Source organism: Callionymus lyra, chromosome 3, assembly GCF_982586985.1.
Source record: "Callionymus lyra chromosome 3, fCalLyr1.hap1.1, whole genome shotgun sequence".
Classification (NCBI taxonomy): domain Eukaryota; kingdom Metazoa; phylum Chordata; class Actinopteri; order Syngnathiformes; family Callionymidae; genus Callionymus; species Callionymus lyra.
In genome coordinates this window covers 37758460-37773031 of record NC_141820.1, presented here as the reverse complement: position 1 = coordinate 37773031, position 14572 = coordinate 37758460, and the positions used below count along the sequence as shown (strand labels likewise).

The window sequence follows — 14572 nt, the reverse complement described above, 5'->3', positions numbered from 1 at the left end:
AGAATATAAATAGTTTGTAGGTCAAGACTTCTGCTCTCCACAGTTTAACCCCACATCACACGGCCTGCTGGACGCTGCGGTTCGGAACTGTCAATAATCTCAATTTGAGCGCCCGATAACAGGCGGACGTGCACCCCCGATTTGCATGCATGTGTCACGCCCCCTCAAACCATTCACAGCAAGGAAATGCAATTTGGAGAGAGAAGACATCGACATGGGTGGGAAGATGTTGTGCGTGGGTTGTTCATGCTGTACATCATCTGTGTAAAAAAAGAGTGATCTAAATATAACTTGTGCATAAAGCGTAATTGGGGTTTTGGGTTTCTTGATACGCCAGCAGCAGAGCCCTGCAGTGGCACTGTGATGGTCGTCTGTCCTGACAGCCATCAAACCTGTAGCTAACTGCATAACCATACTTGTGAGAATCTCCAGGATATATCTGTGAATAATTGCTCTTCCACACATTCTTGGACATCGATCAACTCAGCTTACAAAGCTGCCGTTGGCTCCGGTTGGCACGCGATAACCCTGAGAAGCAAATTGGCCTCCATTTGTATACGGGAAGAAAAACATTTATAATTCAACTATGTTCTGCTTGCGTCTGCAAAATAAAATCCTTAAACAAGGTCATGGCGATTATAAACTTTAGAGCTTGAGCAGTAAACCAATTTGAAGGTGAAAAAAAATGAAATCAAAGACTTTTTCTTGTCTTGGGGCGTTACCAAGCTGTTTCCTGGTCAATTCAATACCTTTACTCAGGAGGCTTCCTCGAGGTTTTACTTTGGATTTCTGACTGTCAAACGGACGGATGGACGGATAATCAGAAAGAATACAACAGTGCAAAATGCGAAACTCTCATCTTCATATCAAACAATGTAATTGACGTAATGTAAAGAAGTTCAGAAACTAATAAAATAAAGTAATACAAATATTATTTTCTGGAGCTGTATTGGTTGTTAATGCACAACTTCTTTCACTTACACAGCTGTATCAGAATAACCCGCATTTACCGTTTATACAGCCAGCACTCCAACATCAAGTACAGTTTAAATATAGTAATGTTGATAATTATTAGGTACAGCAAAATCTGAGTGGGAGGCTGTTTGCTTTAGAACTGTATAGTGGTGGGTAAGTGAGGACACATTGTGAAGGAAATTGTAAAAATAATAGAAACTCATTGTTCCTTAAATCCACCACTCATGTTTAGTTTAAGACTATGAGCAGAACCTTAGTGTGGAGAGACCATTCCATGATGCAGGTTGTGGAGGGTGCGTGGAGAAGTGCGTTAATGGTTTGCACAGGACATAAGGAGAGGAGGAGGAGATTGAATGAGCATATGGTGAAGAACTGACATGAGACTCAAAGGAAGGCCTGAAAAAGGTGTCTGAACTAGAGTGACGTGGACTTATGACAGGGATATTGAAACACTATATTACATTCAAAGCTGGATTTCAGATTTGTTTAAATTCTATGACGCCCTCCTGTGGCTGGCATAATCAAAACAAGCATAAAACACCACGACAAATTGATATTGCTGCTGCAATCCAAGCTTTCTTGTAAGTTCTAAGCACTTATTTTGGCTTTGGCACAAGATTTTTAGGTCCTAAACCTGGTAGGATTAGAGGTAGTAAACACAGAGTGATGCTTTTGGAGAGTCTCCATCCAAGCAGACGTGTGATATGTAACTAACATCCGATGACAAGTCTAGACTGTCTGAGCTTTTTTTTTAAAGACTACATGTATTTAAATGCGCATCATTTAAGATCTTAACTCAATATCTATCCCCACAAAATGCTTGACAGATGTAGTAATTGGATGTATTTTGGGCTGAATCATGAAGGGAAAAGCGCCATGTAGAGGGAGGGGGATTTAAAGAGAGTGAGCGAGAAATAACGATATGGAGAGAGAGAGAGCGAGAGAGCGAGGGAGAGAGAGAGAGGGGGGGACAGGGAGGAAGGAGAGACTTGAGAGAGGGTCTGCAAGGCGACCTGGCAGCCAGTGTTTGCCTCTCCAGCAGCCGGAGAGATGCGCGTAACACGCAGCCGAGAGCGGTGAGCGAGGATCGCCGTGCGCAACCGGACCGCCGACGACAGAGGCGGGAATAAAAGTGGACTCCCTCTTGTTGAAAACAATAACCCTCTTTTCTAAACACATTTTCTTTGGGATCCCCTACTCGTCTGGGACTAACACGTGTGGATTTCTCTCCCCCGGCGCGATGATCGCCGAGCACCGCGGCACCGGCGCGCTGTGAGTCCGCGACCCGCGTTGGAGTCTCTCCTCGCCGCCTGTTTATCTGCGCAACTCTCGCTCCGCCGCGTCAGGATGCAGCTGCTGCGAGTTGCGTGGGCACTGACGGGAGCTGCGATCTGCTGCTTCCTCATCCTCCTCATCCACTCCCGCCTGCTCCAAGAAGGTAACTCTCGGCGTGTTTTTGCGTCAGAAAAAAAAGGCAGCGCTTTGGTAACTTTTGCGCAATAACAGTGGAATAAACCTGGAGAATAATAGTTTTCCTGTTGTGCGGCGCACAGCAGGTTCGTGTGGATTCTCAATAGATGGCACCAGAGTCTAGCTTTAGGGTAACATCGAGGTCAAGCGCTTGTAATGTCTGTGACATGGCTTCTATCGTGTACTTTACCCCCATGTTTATATTCCATTTTCGTAGTATTTCCATCATAATCCGCACTGGATAACATGTTTCATGGATCACACACGAGTGCTCCTGGAGGTTGTGCTGCACCCATGCGCCCCAACTACACTAAAATAACATTGAACATTACGCAGGTGTTTACCGGCCTAAAATATACAAATAATTAAAGGGGTTAGTCATATTGCTATTGACTATAACAGTAAGGCGAATTTTAAAACTCCAGACCAAAAAAAGAGATTCATATATTTTATGTATAGTCATGTTTGTGAGAAAATTTGTTTTACTTTTGGCGGGGGCTGATAATCAAGAAATATTATGGTACAATAATAAACTATAGCCTTCAGTGTTGGTTACTTTTAGTCTTACACACCTTAATTCAAAGTCAGTTGTTCCTATTTTGTCTTTTCAGGGTCATTTTTGGAATTAAACAATGTGGTTTAGGATAAGAAAATAGGAAATCTAAGAAGGAATAAATGATTGAAAAGGAAACACTATTGACATGGCTATTCAAATGACAAATAATTGTTGTTTTAATCTGTAAAATTATTTTTATTATCTTTGATAGTTCCTTGTTTTTTGTGTTTTTTTTCATCAATATGTCTATACATACAGTATCTACATTTAAGCTAAGAGTAACTTTTTGATGAAATATGACTTAAAAAAGTCATCCTAATGGTGGTTCCATTCGCTTTCTATATTTTTATCTAGCTAATGTAATGAATTAACAATAGCAAAGCTTTCCACTTTGATAAGTAAAGAGTTCATTATATATCTGCGTTTACTACTCTTCTGTAATCATGTTGCTTTTCTACTATATTTATAAACAACTCAACAGTGAATAAATGTAACTAAGTCAATTCACAAGTAGTGAGAGATACGTTGGATATAATGAACTACTTTTTGTAATATTAGTGGATTTCTCATCTCTTATCTTTTAAGAACTACTGATAGATTGCTAGCTACCTGTTTTTTTATGTTTAGCAGGGATTGCTATTTGGATTTCTCTTCTTCAAAGACAGTTAGTTAGTTAGTTTTATTACGTATTCTTTACTTTTTCCAATGGTTCATATCAGGTCACACACCAATAAACCTTTTAGAGATAATGAATTAATATCAGTTAACTAAATGAGCTTCTCAAGCAATATCTATGAGCCTTGTACTTTCCAATAAACATAATGTACACGATTCATATATCATTTATATTAGTCACCAATAGAAGAGTAACCTGCTCGTATCATGATAGCAGTTGCCTTGGATAAGTTTGTAACTGTTTGCCCATGTTACTGGTGTATCATCAAAGCACGCAGACGCTTTCAACAACGATTTAACATTGTTACATAGCAGCTATGCTAGGCTGTTCTGATAATAAGCAGATGTCAAACCTTGGACAAACTTGGATTATATTCGATAACACGACTTCCACTGCTTTTCATTTTACCTTTGAACTAGGTTTTTTATTTTAGTAATTGAGGGATTCTTGTTTTGTTTTTTTATTGGGTTAGCAAGCTAAACAAGGAAAATGAACACTTACGTTTAGTCATTTAATGAATTTGAATTAGTATTTATTTCACCATGAAAACCATAAAAAGGTGAGGTACAACTAGATGTTGTTTTGACAAATATAATGATAAGACGACAAATGACTCATTATAGTTTAATTTAAGAACTGAGATCTTGACAATTGTACATATCACAGTCACAGTGACACCATGTGACTTCCTCACAGACATCTGCTTCAATATGTGTAAACTAATTAAAATGACTATCACGCAACGTTTGTCTCGTACTGAAACCAATCTTTTGGCTGTCGTAGCCGACGCGGCTGATTATTCTTTGAAACCAGCCTTTTATTTTGGATCCAAAATTGTGTGATAAATCGGCTGTAATAACTCCGGCCATCTGGGAGACCTTCACTCAGAGGTTGAACACACTTACAGCTCCAACTCCTCATGAAAGTCAAACGGCACCGTCCCGGGAATCGGCGGTCTGCGTGAACTTGGCACAAATACAGGACTCGCATTTCTTCTAAAGCAACCTGCGGCGATGGAGACTGTTTGCTAGTTTTTTGTGACCCCCTTTTGCTCCAGACAAATGAAATAGTGTCTTTGTAGCCTCAGGGTGCGGGTTAAAATTCGGGTCAAGCAGTGGTGGCACCGATTGGAGAGCAGCGCGGCGTTATATTAGCAAACATTACAATGTTACCATGAAACCAAAACATGTCTGATTTCATTTAGATTCTAAGATACAGAGAATTTTCTTCATTAGCTTCATAACCGTCCAAAGCGATCTTCATTTGCAGATTCTTAATGGTAGCTATGCTATGAGTTACTCATCAGTCAAAGACAGTTTTGTTAAGCTTCATATCAGGTTTGGAAAAAAGGCATTTATTGATATGTTCATATTCAGTGATGTTTCAATGATCAGAATCAGAAACTTTTGTTCAAACACAACATGGGATTTTTTGTGGTGGCATTACAGTATAAAGAATAATAATACAATGTTCAAAGTAATCAAAAGAAACAAAAACAGAAGCAAGAACATCAACGAATCAATAAGCAAAACCCTTTTAAAAGCAAAAAGGTGCTAATATAAGTTAGAAATGTAGAAAGGATGTCTTAAGACCAATTTGTAAATAATATTTATAAAATATGCCCAATGTGCTACTTCGTAATATAATTACTTACTTATTTACACATATCCACATATACTGTACATATTTATGTAAACATTTGAAATTTGTGTGCTTATTATGGGTAACCTTACTGTGCTTAATTTAATGTTATTAATTATTTGTGCAAGAAAAACTTAAAAAAAATTATCAATAAGAAATAGTCAATCATACATGAATTTACTATTACAGCAAAAATAATCTTTTGTCTATATTAAACATTTATTTTATGCAAAATCTATTGACGAAATAATCCATAAAAATTAACCATCCGATAACAAACATTTTTTGATCATCAACATGATAATTTGAATAAATTATCCTTAATCTGTTCATCCAAAAAGAAAGTGGAGTGGCGAGAGTCCTGAAGCTTTTTAATTCGGGGGCTGTAATGTGCGGCGACACGGCGGGCGGCTCAGCAGAGGTCACCAGTAGGACGGTGTGGCGAGGAGAGCTGCTCATCGGCTGTTAGAACTCTCATTAGAATCCAACCGTCAGCATCTCTGGTCGCTAAGCTAATGTTTCTGCTCCGTCAGTGCTTCTATTGCTCGTAGATATTTGGTTTTGTTTTGCTAAGTCATTAAAAAGGCTGTGCTGAACCATCCGAATGTGAATCCATGACCTTTACACTCAGCGAATGCTTAACAATGTGATGTGACATTCCTCTGCTAGAGTGAAGAAGCCATCAGTTTTCCCCTTACTTCACCTCTCAACCCCATTCTTTGCTTACATACACCCGCCTTTTTAATTCCTCTTGTTTATTTCTGAGGTACATTCTTTTCTAAAAGTCATTTCCTTTTCTTTAGACCTGCCCTTTACTCAATGTAACCGCCTTCCTACCTTCAATATTTCCTTTTTTAAATGATGTGTTGTTGCTCCCTGACTCAGTAACCTGTCTCTCTTCGGTTCTTTCTTCTCTTACACATACTAGGTCACGGCTGCCAAGTTTCCAAAGACGATAACAGTGAGATTTGAGCTTCATGATGCAATCAACAAAAAAATTAAGTTTTTTTTAAAGTAGATTTATATGATTTTAGATTATGATACTTAGTGGGATAGTAGTTTATATCCTCTAGAAGAAATCTCATGTAATTGATTGTAACTTTGGATAATTGTTGATCTTTGACATAAACACTTCAGAGATAAAAAAAAATATGATGTTTTTAATTTTAGAAACAATTTTTTAATTTAACATTATAATTATCTTAGAATAATAATTTGGGTGAAAATTAAGAAATCAATAGATATGTGCAAAAATAATGAGTAATAACATTAACAACAAAAAATAACTTGTTTGATTTCAAACAGTGCATAGTATGACCTTGATAATGCAGAATTACACTGCTTTTAATTAAAAAGCATTGCAAGGGTTAATATAAATGCTGCAAATGTCAAGTTTGGTTTGTTGTGTAAGATTTTATCAAACCTCGTCACTGTCACCGATTATTTATTATTATTTATTTATAATTATTTCAACCCTTTCCTACCATTATTTTAAACTTGCTCACTTCTTATCCCCTCTGTATTTCCTTCTTTTCCTTATGTCCCAAGTTTTTGTCTGATCCTTTTTATCCTTCAATGCCCCTTTCCTTTCCTTCACATTTGACATTTGATTTAAGGAATGTGACATACCTTGTTCTTCTAACCATTCTTCCCTTCATGGCTACCACATCAAATATAGCACCTTTACCAGAACCGGCTAACATAGACTTCAGCTTCATGAATAATCAATAAATCCTTCTACGACTGTCAGAACTCTCCCGTCTGTCACCGCAGTCGTTCCTCCACAGGTGGAGGCTATCACCAGGTGCTAAAATGGCTGTGCAACTGTTGTTGATGTTTAATGTTCCAGCTTTATTGTGCAACATTTCAACTTGATCATGTCGTTTTTACTCCTGCGTTCTCGAGCCATCTGTCACGCATCGAAATATCAATTCAGTACACACCCGAACCGGAGTCATCTTGATGGCTAAATTGTTTAATTAAAGGCGAGGACTGAACCTGCCTGATGAGAATAAGAAGCAGCACTTAGCTCACATTTCCATCAACTGAAAAAGAAATACGGATGCTGAACGATCGAGTGTTACCTGGTGTGAATGAAGCTATCTTTAATTCATATGTGTGAATCAATGGCTTAATTGACTTGTTATAGAAAGTTAATTGTGGTTAACTGAATTCATCGGAGACTCAGGTTTTCGTCCAAAGAAATGACCCCCAGGTGTCTCGTTTCCAGGGGCAACTCTATACACGCTCTTACTCAGGGCAGTGTTTTTTACAAGGTGTATTGATTGTGGGACACTAAAAAAAACACGGCACCAAAGATCCAGTTTCCTAAAGTCCTATTGATTTTATTTTGGCAGCGGAGGGACAATAAAAGAAGGACGGCGCTAATGAAAATGGCTGTTTGTGTCCGACCAGTGACTCCACCTTGCTCACCCTTAAACACTTGAAGAACCGTAATTACAACAGCGGTCTAGACATGTTAGACAATTTTTTTACAGCAATTGGCTCAAATAACGTAAAATATAAATAAATATATATATTTTATCTTGTTTTAATTTAAACTGTCAAAGCCACAGTTTGAACTGAACACATAACGTACATTTTTGATTTTGTCAGACTCATGGATACAATATATTTGAATAGAGTCCACTTGTGTATCGATGTCTGTCTTCAGAGAGTCTGCCCAGCGCTAAGATAGAAAAAATATACATTTGAATAAAAATATTATAAACCATATATTGGCTCTGTTTCTAATACTATGAATGAATGTGAGTGTCACCTATGTGTGTTCCGTTCATGAAGGTCCAGAAGTCAAGTCTTTTTTAAGACGAAGGAGAAGGTCCTCATGATGATGAAGACTCAAGTCATGACAACAACACAATAATGATGAGTGAGGGATTGATTTAGGTGAAAGCTGAAGGTTGTTCATTCTTTCTCACAGTTGAAAGACGGAACATCCGTCTACATGTGGTGGAGGTGTGGCGTCGGCGATGTGATGAAGGGGATGTGATGCGAGAGGTTACAGAGTCGTGGGGCAATTTGTCAGGGATCTGCTTGTCAGCTGGTGGGAGGAAGATCCTCTTAGATCAGCGTTTTTTCTCAGATGAAGGGCGGAGTCCTCCGGCTGTCTTCTGGCACCATCACTACTAACATGCCCATCATGGCCAACTTTCCCTTAGATGAGCATTTTTTCTTGCTCTGGCTGTTTTCTTTCCCTGTGGTGAGCTTGGTACTTTGGTTCTGACCGAGCTGGATTCTTCCTTAAGTGTCCGCTGTCCTTGGCTCGCTGGTCACCAACAGCAACTAACCGTTTTCACAAACAAACTTTATGTCATATGTCACAAGGATAATTGTAATACTTGGAGGCCTGTTGTGCTTGAATTTTATTTTTTCCAAGCATTATTTCAGTGTCCTGGTTTAGCCGAGTTTCGCCGATTTCATCATCGCTCTCTCCAACTCATGCTGTATACCTTCATCGGACCTCAAGCTGCCTCACCTCCTCACTGACCCATGTTGCAGTTGTTTTAGCTAATGTACCATTTTGTCCACCTTTGCTAGGCAGCATCAACCAGACAGACAGAACCCTGTACAAAAAGTACAGTGTACAAGTAGTAGTACTTCTAGAGGTTTCCGTAAGTATACACAAAGATAAAGTGTAGTGATTAGATTAATCTGTTTCATTCAAGTTCAACAGTAGAACAACATGTGACTCTTTGCCTTTTTTTTGTATCTCCCTCATAGTATCAACTTTAAGCCATTATAATGAAGAGATGTTTTCAATGTTAATTTTGATTTCATTGAGTACTTTCCTGCACTTGTTTATTAATCGTTTTATCTTTATTTATTTTTCCAATTTTGTTTGCTTTATAACTGATTCCTTAATTGTATTAATACATACTGTAGGTATTTAATTGATACATTTGTATTACTTCCATCTGTCTTATTGCTCCACCCCCCATAAAGAAATGTGTTATCCCACACCTGATACCAGTGAAAAATTGTGTAGTGAACTCTGGAATGTGGTACCATCTTAAAATATATTCATCTGTAAGATGAACAGCAGTATTTAAGTGTCATGTACTATAGCAACAATCATAAACGATCTTTTAATAACCAGAAAAAGTGTAGTAATATAAAGTTCTATGTAAGTGTATGGCAAGATGCACAGCCTGCTGAGTACTATAGCATGCTGTTTTATATTATATATATGCTAATGAAATAGGAAAACAAGCAAAATAAGCTTTCAAAAAAGAACCAATTGATGAAGTGACAGACTTTCAATTTGAAAGGGTTTTTTTTTTGTTCCCGTCATGTCTGTGGCGACCAGACCTAACGACATAACATTTGCATCAGCTTATTTGAGCAAAAAATGTACCTTTTTAGAAACTTTATCAATCTCAGCCTCTCTTTGTTTCAGCTGTCCAGAGCAATCCCATCATGTGCTGCTTCCCCCAGCTAAACAAGATTCCTCCTTCTCGTCTTTTGAGCCGGTTACACAGCTCTTATGCTCCACTTGGAAACGAATTAGGATAAAATGACACATAATGAAAATCACTAAGAAGCATTGCCATGTCACATCCCCTTAGCTTGTTGCACCCTTGAATAGATTGCTTGTGGGGTTCCCATTTCTATTTCTCGTCCTGGGCCGTGAAAGAAAATGGGTTTAGCCCGGACATAAAGGACGAGCCGCGTCATTACAGATCATAACAAGGATCGTCGCTCATTTGTGGGCTAACGCCGTCACGCTGCGCAGGGAAACATGCTGATATGGATCTTGGTCATGCCGTGTAGAAATGTCTGCAGGAGCAGGGATCTTCATCTGAGGCTCTGGATGTTCCCTCTCGCAATGTGTTTGAATAACCAGAGAGGATAAGTAGCTAGCACTGCAGCTCCACAACAGGAAGGTCCCATGTTTGCACACGAACAGGCATCGCAGAGTTTGTAACTTCTCACTGTGTGTGTGTGTGTGTTTCCTCTACACATGCCTTTCTACTACTAACACTCAGAGGTTGACGGCTAATTTCTTTGTGAATGTGAGTGGTTGTCTGTCCATGTTCATCCTATAATACTGTGGAGATCTGTCCAGAGTGTCCCTTCCAACTCATTCCTACACAATCACCTTCTTTAAACATTAGCCTACACAAACATCTAACACAAACATTCTACAAACATCTTCTTTCACACAGATCTTCAAAAAAGCCTCACACAAACTGAAATGTACAACACTTGCACACTAAAGCCTAGACATATTTAACACTTATACACAAAATCCTTAAACAGCATCTACACAAATGTTGATAAAAGCTGTCTTGCACACAAATGTTTTTTTTAAAGCAAGCAACATAATAATCTACACAAACATGGATGGATCATCATCACATATGCACAAACATTTACTCGTCTACACGCACACACTTTTAGCTATAAATACTCCATTCCAACAGCACTTTTACTTCTCAATAAACTCTTAATATGAATTTAATAACAAGAACGTGTTTTATGACAGATAGTGACTATTCTTTTTTTCCTTTTACTTGTTTGTACATTTATTTCAACCGTCTGTGGTTTTCTGTGTCTGTTCCGAGGCCTCTCTGACCTGCAGACAGATTTTTAAATTCTCTTCATTGTCATGTGCCACAGTTCAAAGCAAGCGTATTTCTGTGTGTGTTGACGTGACCTGATTTCCATCTGTTTCATGACATCAGCCTTTCCTTGCAAGTGTGATACTTTTTGGCACACGCAATTTTCAAGGTTAGAGATCAGTGCAGTATTTTCAAAGCAGCATGCAGACGCACACTCACGCAGGCAAAGAGGCAACCAAAGTGTGAAATAATTTCATTTCAATATCAGCAAACACAATGTGCTAGTGTGGCACATTCGCGTTGCTGAACACACAGGAAATTATACCTGGTGCTGCCACATAAGCGCAGAGATAATGTCATGGCGGCTGGTTGAAAGAGAACATGTTCAAATGAAATGATTCGGTGGAGGAACCGTGACATGCCGGTTCTCGTATCCCTCTGACTTTCTGTTCGTGCTGTGTGTGCGTCCACAGACACACACATCAACCGATGAACAGTTTACCGCATGGAAGCACAACCCTACACACACACACTGAGAAGACTCATGTGACCTTAACACGTCTACACAACTATACACATACATGTTTACTGACACACGTCAGACTTCTACACATGTCTTCTTGCTACACAATCACATGAAAACACAAAATCGTTTTGAAAACCAATGTTTGAACACAAACGTTGCTAAAAACCTACACACACATTTACAAAAATGGCACTAGGTAAATAACAAACCAAAAATTCAACACACAATAGTCATCTACACATGAACTAAGCTGCACTCAACAACACTTTACACAACAACACAACTAACAAATTGACTTTAAACATTTAAAATGTCATGCACAAACAAACATAGAAGAAACAAAAAAGATAAAAAATATTGATCAAGCTTGTGTCACTGTTTTGTCGTCGTTTCACTGCTGTGTCTGGCTTGTGTCTGAGAATCCATTGAGTTGTCAGCGATAACAGGAATCAAACGTCGCGTGTCAACTTGTGGCATCAAAATGACGGATGATGACAATATTGCGTTGACGTGTGTCTGGAAACATGTTGTGTGTCGGTTATCAAGTCCGCTGACATGTGGAAGACGGAGCAGATGCTCGTGCTGCTCATCTCCATCTTTGACCAGATTGCTGCAGCGATTGCTCGATACGTGTGTGTTTGCTTTGATCTGTGTGTTTGTGTGTGTTTGTGTGTGGCCTCTGCAGCACTGTGCGCTTCTCTCTAGAGTCCAGATCTGTGTGTGGGTGAACAAGCTCCTTCATACACACACACACATCTATGCTTCCACACATGCCTCACCTTGTTGTGACTTCATATGCAGGCTAAAGTTCACAATGAGGTTTAAATAAAGAACAAACATAAATCACCATAATTTTATAACTTGCTAAAAATACTCATGTTGGCATTCAGGAGTTTGAGCTTGCGTGTGCTTTGGTGTTCATGTGAATATTAAACTGCAAACTCGTATTGATAAATGAATAGTTTTAATTGCATATGATAGTAAAATGTGTAGAAGAAAAAAACTGTCATAAATACATATTGTGATAAGAGACTCAAATGGTGAAACAAAATCTGAAATAATAAAATAATGATAGTATAGAATAGAATATAACATTACTTTTGAAGAATAATCGTAATGTAAGATGTGGTTAAGATTCTGCATGTCACATGCTTGAGATGACCAGAGCGACCCCGGATGTTTATTGTGGTGCACCACTGATCTGGCCCCTCGACTCAGATCAGAGGTAGGAGGCCTCGGGGCAGACCGAGGACCGAGGATCGACCTGGGAGCACTTGTATGATCTAGACTTGTTGCCTCCACGCCCTCAGCTTGACAGATCATCACCAAAGCCCTGTTGAATTACATAATTAACAAACACTTATGTGGAAAACTGTTTCCCTCCTCTCTCGCACAGGTTCGGGTCCCTGTCTGCCTGTTACCTGTGTTTCCATGACAACTTAGAAAAAAAAGATAATTTATTTTGGGAAGCGAACCGCAAGGCAACAACCTGTGACTCTCTCCTCATAATCTCTCCTCGGTCTCCGTTTCCGTGGCTCCTTCTTGCTCTCCAAGTATAAATCGCTCCCTCCATCTCTTCATTTTATCCATCTGTTCCTTTCCGCCTCATTTCCCGCCACAGTCTGTCCATATTCAGCCACTGGGTGAGTTCATTTGTAGCTACAACGGGGGGAAATGGTGCATCGGGCCTCGTCACTGCGCTCTTATCTGTGAAGGTGTGTGTGAACCTGCTGGTGCCAATTATTTCATTACCCACTGACAGTCTTCTCGGCGCACACGCGCAAGCTAGCACAGCCACCGACACAAGTCCATCAATTAAGGAGGCAATTTGCTCAAGTGGTTCCACCTGGGCCAGAAAGGCAGGTGGGTGGTTCTGCTCTGTTTACCTATCAGACACTATTAAGACTGAGATGTTTCTCCTGCCACCGTCCGCCTTGATATCACGTCTGTCTTTCACCTGGTCAGGGTTCTTGACTCGCACACACTCACAGCATACTTCCTGCCCTTCTTATCTTACGCTAATCTTTGAGTTTATGTATGGAGGAAACATTGATGCTGAAAAGGGCAGACAACATTGAAATTACTTAATAACCAATCAGAGCAGAGTGGGCGTGGTTATGTTAAACAAGCTTAATCTCAATCATTTGAAAGGTTTTCAGGCGGGGCTCAAACACATTTTCTAACGTAAATATTTCAATGAAAAGAGTTTTGTACTAACAGACACATACCGACAATAGAGGTCCAAGATCAATTTAAGAGACACTCAAATCAATAAAATTAAAAATAGAAAAAAGATTCCCTCCCTTAAAAAAAAATCATGGCATTTATGGGCTTGACATGTGCCGAAAGTAAGTGAAATTATGGAAATCTCCCACAATTAATTAATTACAGGTATGTATTAAATATGATTTAAATTTCATTTAAATGATATGTATTTGAATTTTGGGGTTCTTACGCCCCTTGCTCTTGAACTGCTGGAGTTCACTTCACCTTAAAGTTTACAAGATCATTTGCATGCTAATTTTTGCTAAAGTTTGCTAATGAGTCTATGTGTGAGCACACACACACACACACACAGAATATTTTATATTCATAACGTTTTCTCGTTTTCCTATTTTTCAGTTTTGTATCTCAGTTAAGGGACTCTTAGATCCAGACTTGCCTCAAGCAGGACTGACCGTCTGTCAATCATAAATATTGTACACACAAAGATGGACCTACCACACAGCTCAGACCAGAAGAGACTCAGAAGTTTTAGTTTGGTAAATGACCTGACAAAGTATAGGGAACACTAGTATACATTTTATAATATTATTTTAGTTAACTGTTAAACGTCTTAATGTAGTGTCTTTAAATGCACACATTTCGTTGGAAATATTAGAGATTGGAAATGAGTTTGACGAAAAGAACCGGGTTACTAGGGGGAGGATGAAAGTAAAATACTCCGAGCCCCTCGTCGACCCAGATAAGAATGCTTCTTCTGCTCTCCTGCTAACAGGGTTCTGCTTGGGCTCACACGGGTCCTGAATACCAATCACATGGTTCTGACCCTCCTCCCCCTGCACAAGTGGGATCTGAGACAGAGAGAGAGGCAAGGACAGAGGGACATTGTGGACGTCAGACATAACACTCATGTTTGTGTGCTT

The 14572-nt window shown here is 39.2% G+C and overlaps 1 protein-coding gene across 3 annotated transcripts in view; it reads left to right on the top strand.

Moving 5' to 3' along the window:
* Positions 1 to 14572, top strand: part of LOC148084695 (chemokine-like protein TAFA-5) — a 120978-nt gene that overhangs the window by 38174 nt on the left and 68232 nt on the right. For 2 of the 3 annotated variants that reach the window (XM_087787838.1, XM_087787836.1), the window contains exon 1: positions 1929 to 2413. The exons of the other annotated variant lie outside the window; for it this stretch is intronic. In XM_087787838.1, coding sequence (XP_087643964.1) covers positions 2323 to 2413 — 91 coding nt within the window. In that variant the 5' untranslated portion in view covers positions 1929 to 2322. Of the gene's footprint in view, positions 1 to 1928; positions 2414 to 14572 lie in introns of those variants that run through there. 3 annotated transcript variants of the gene reach the window in all.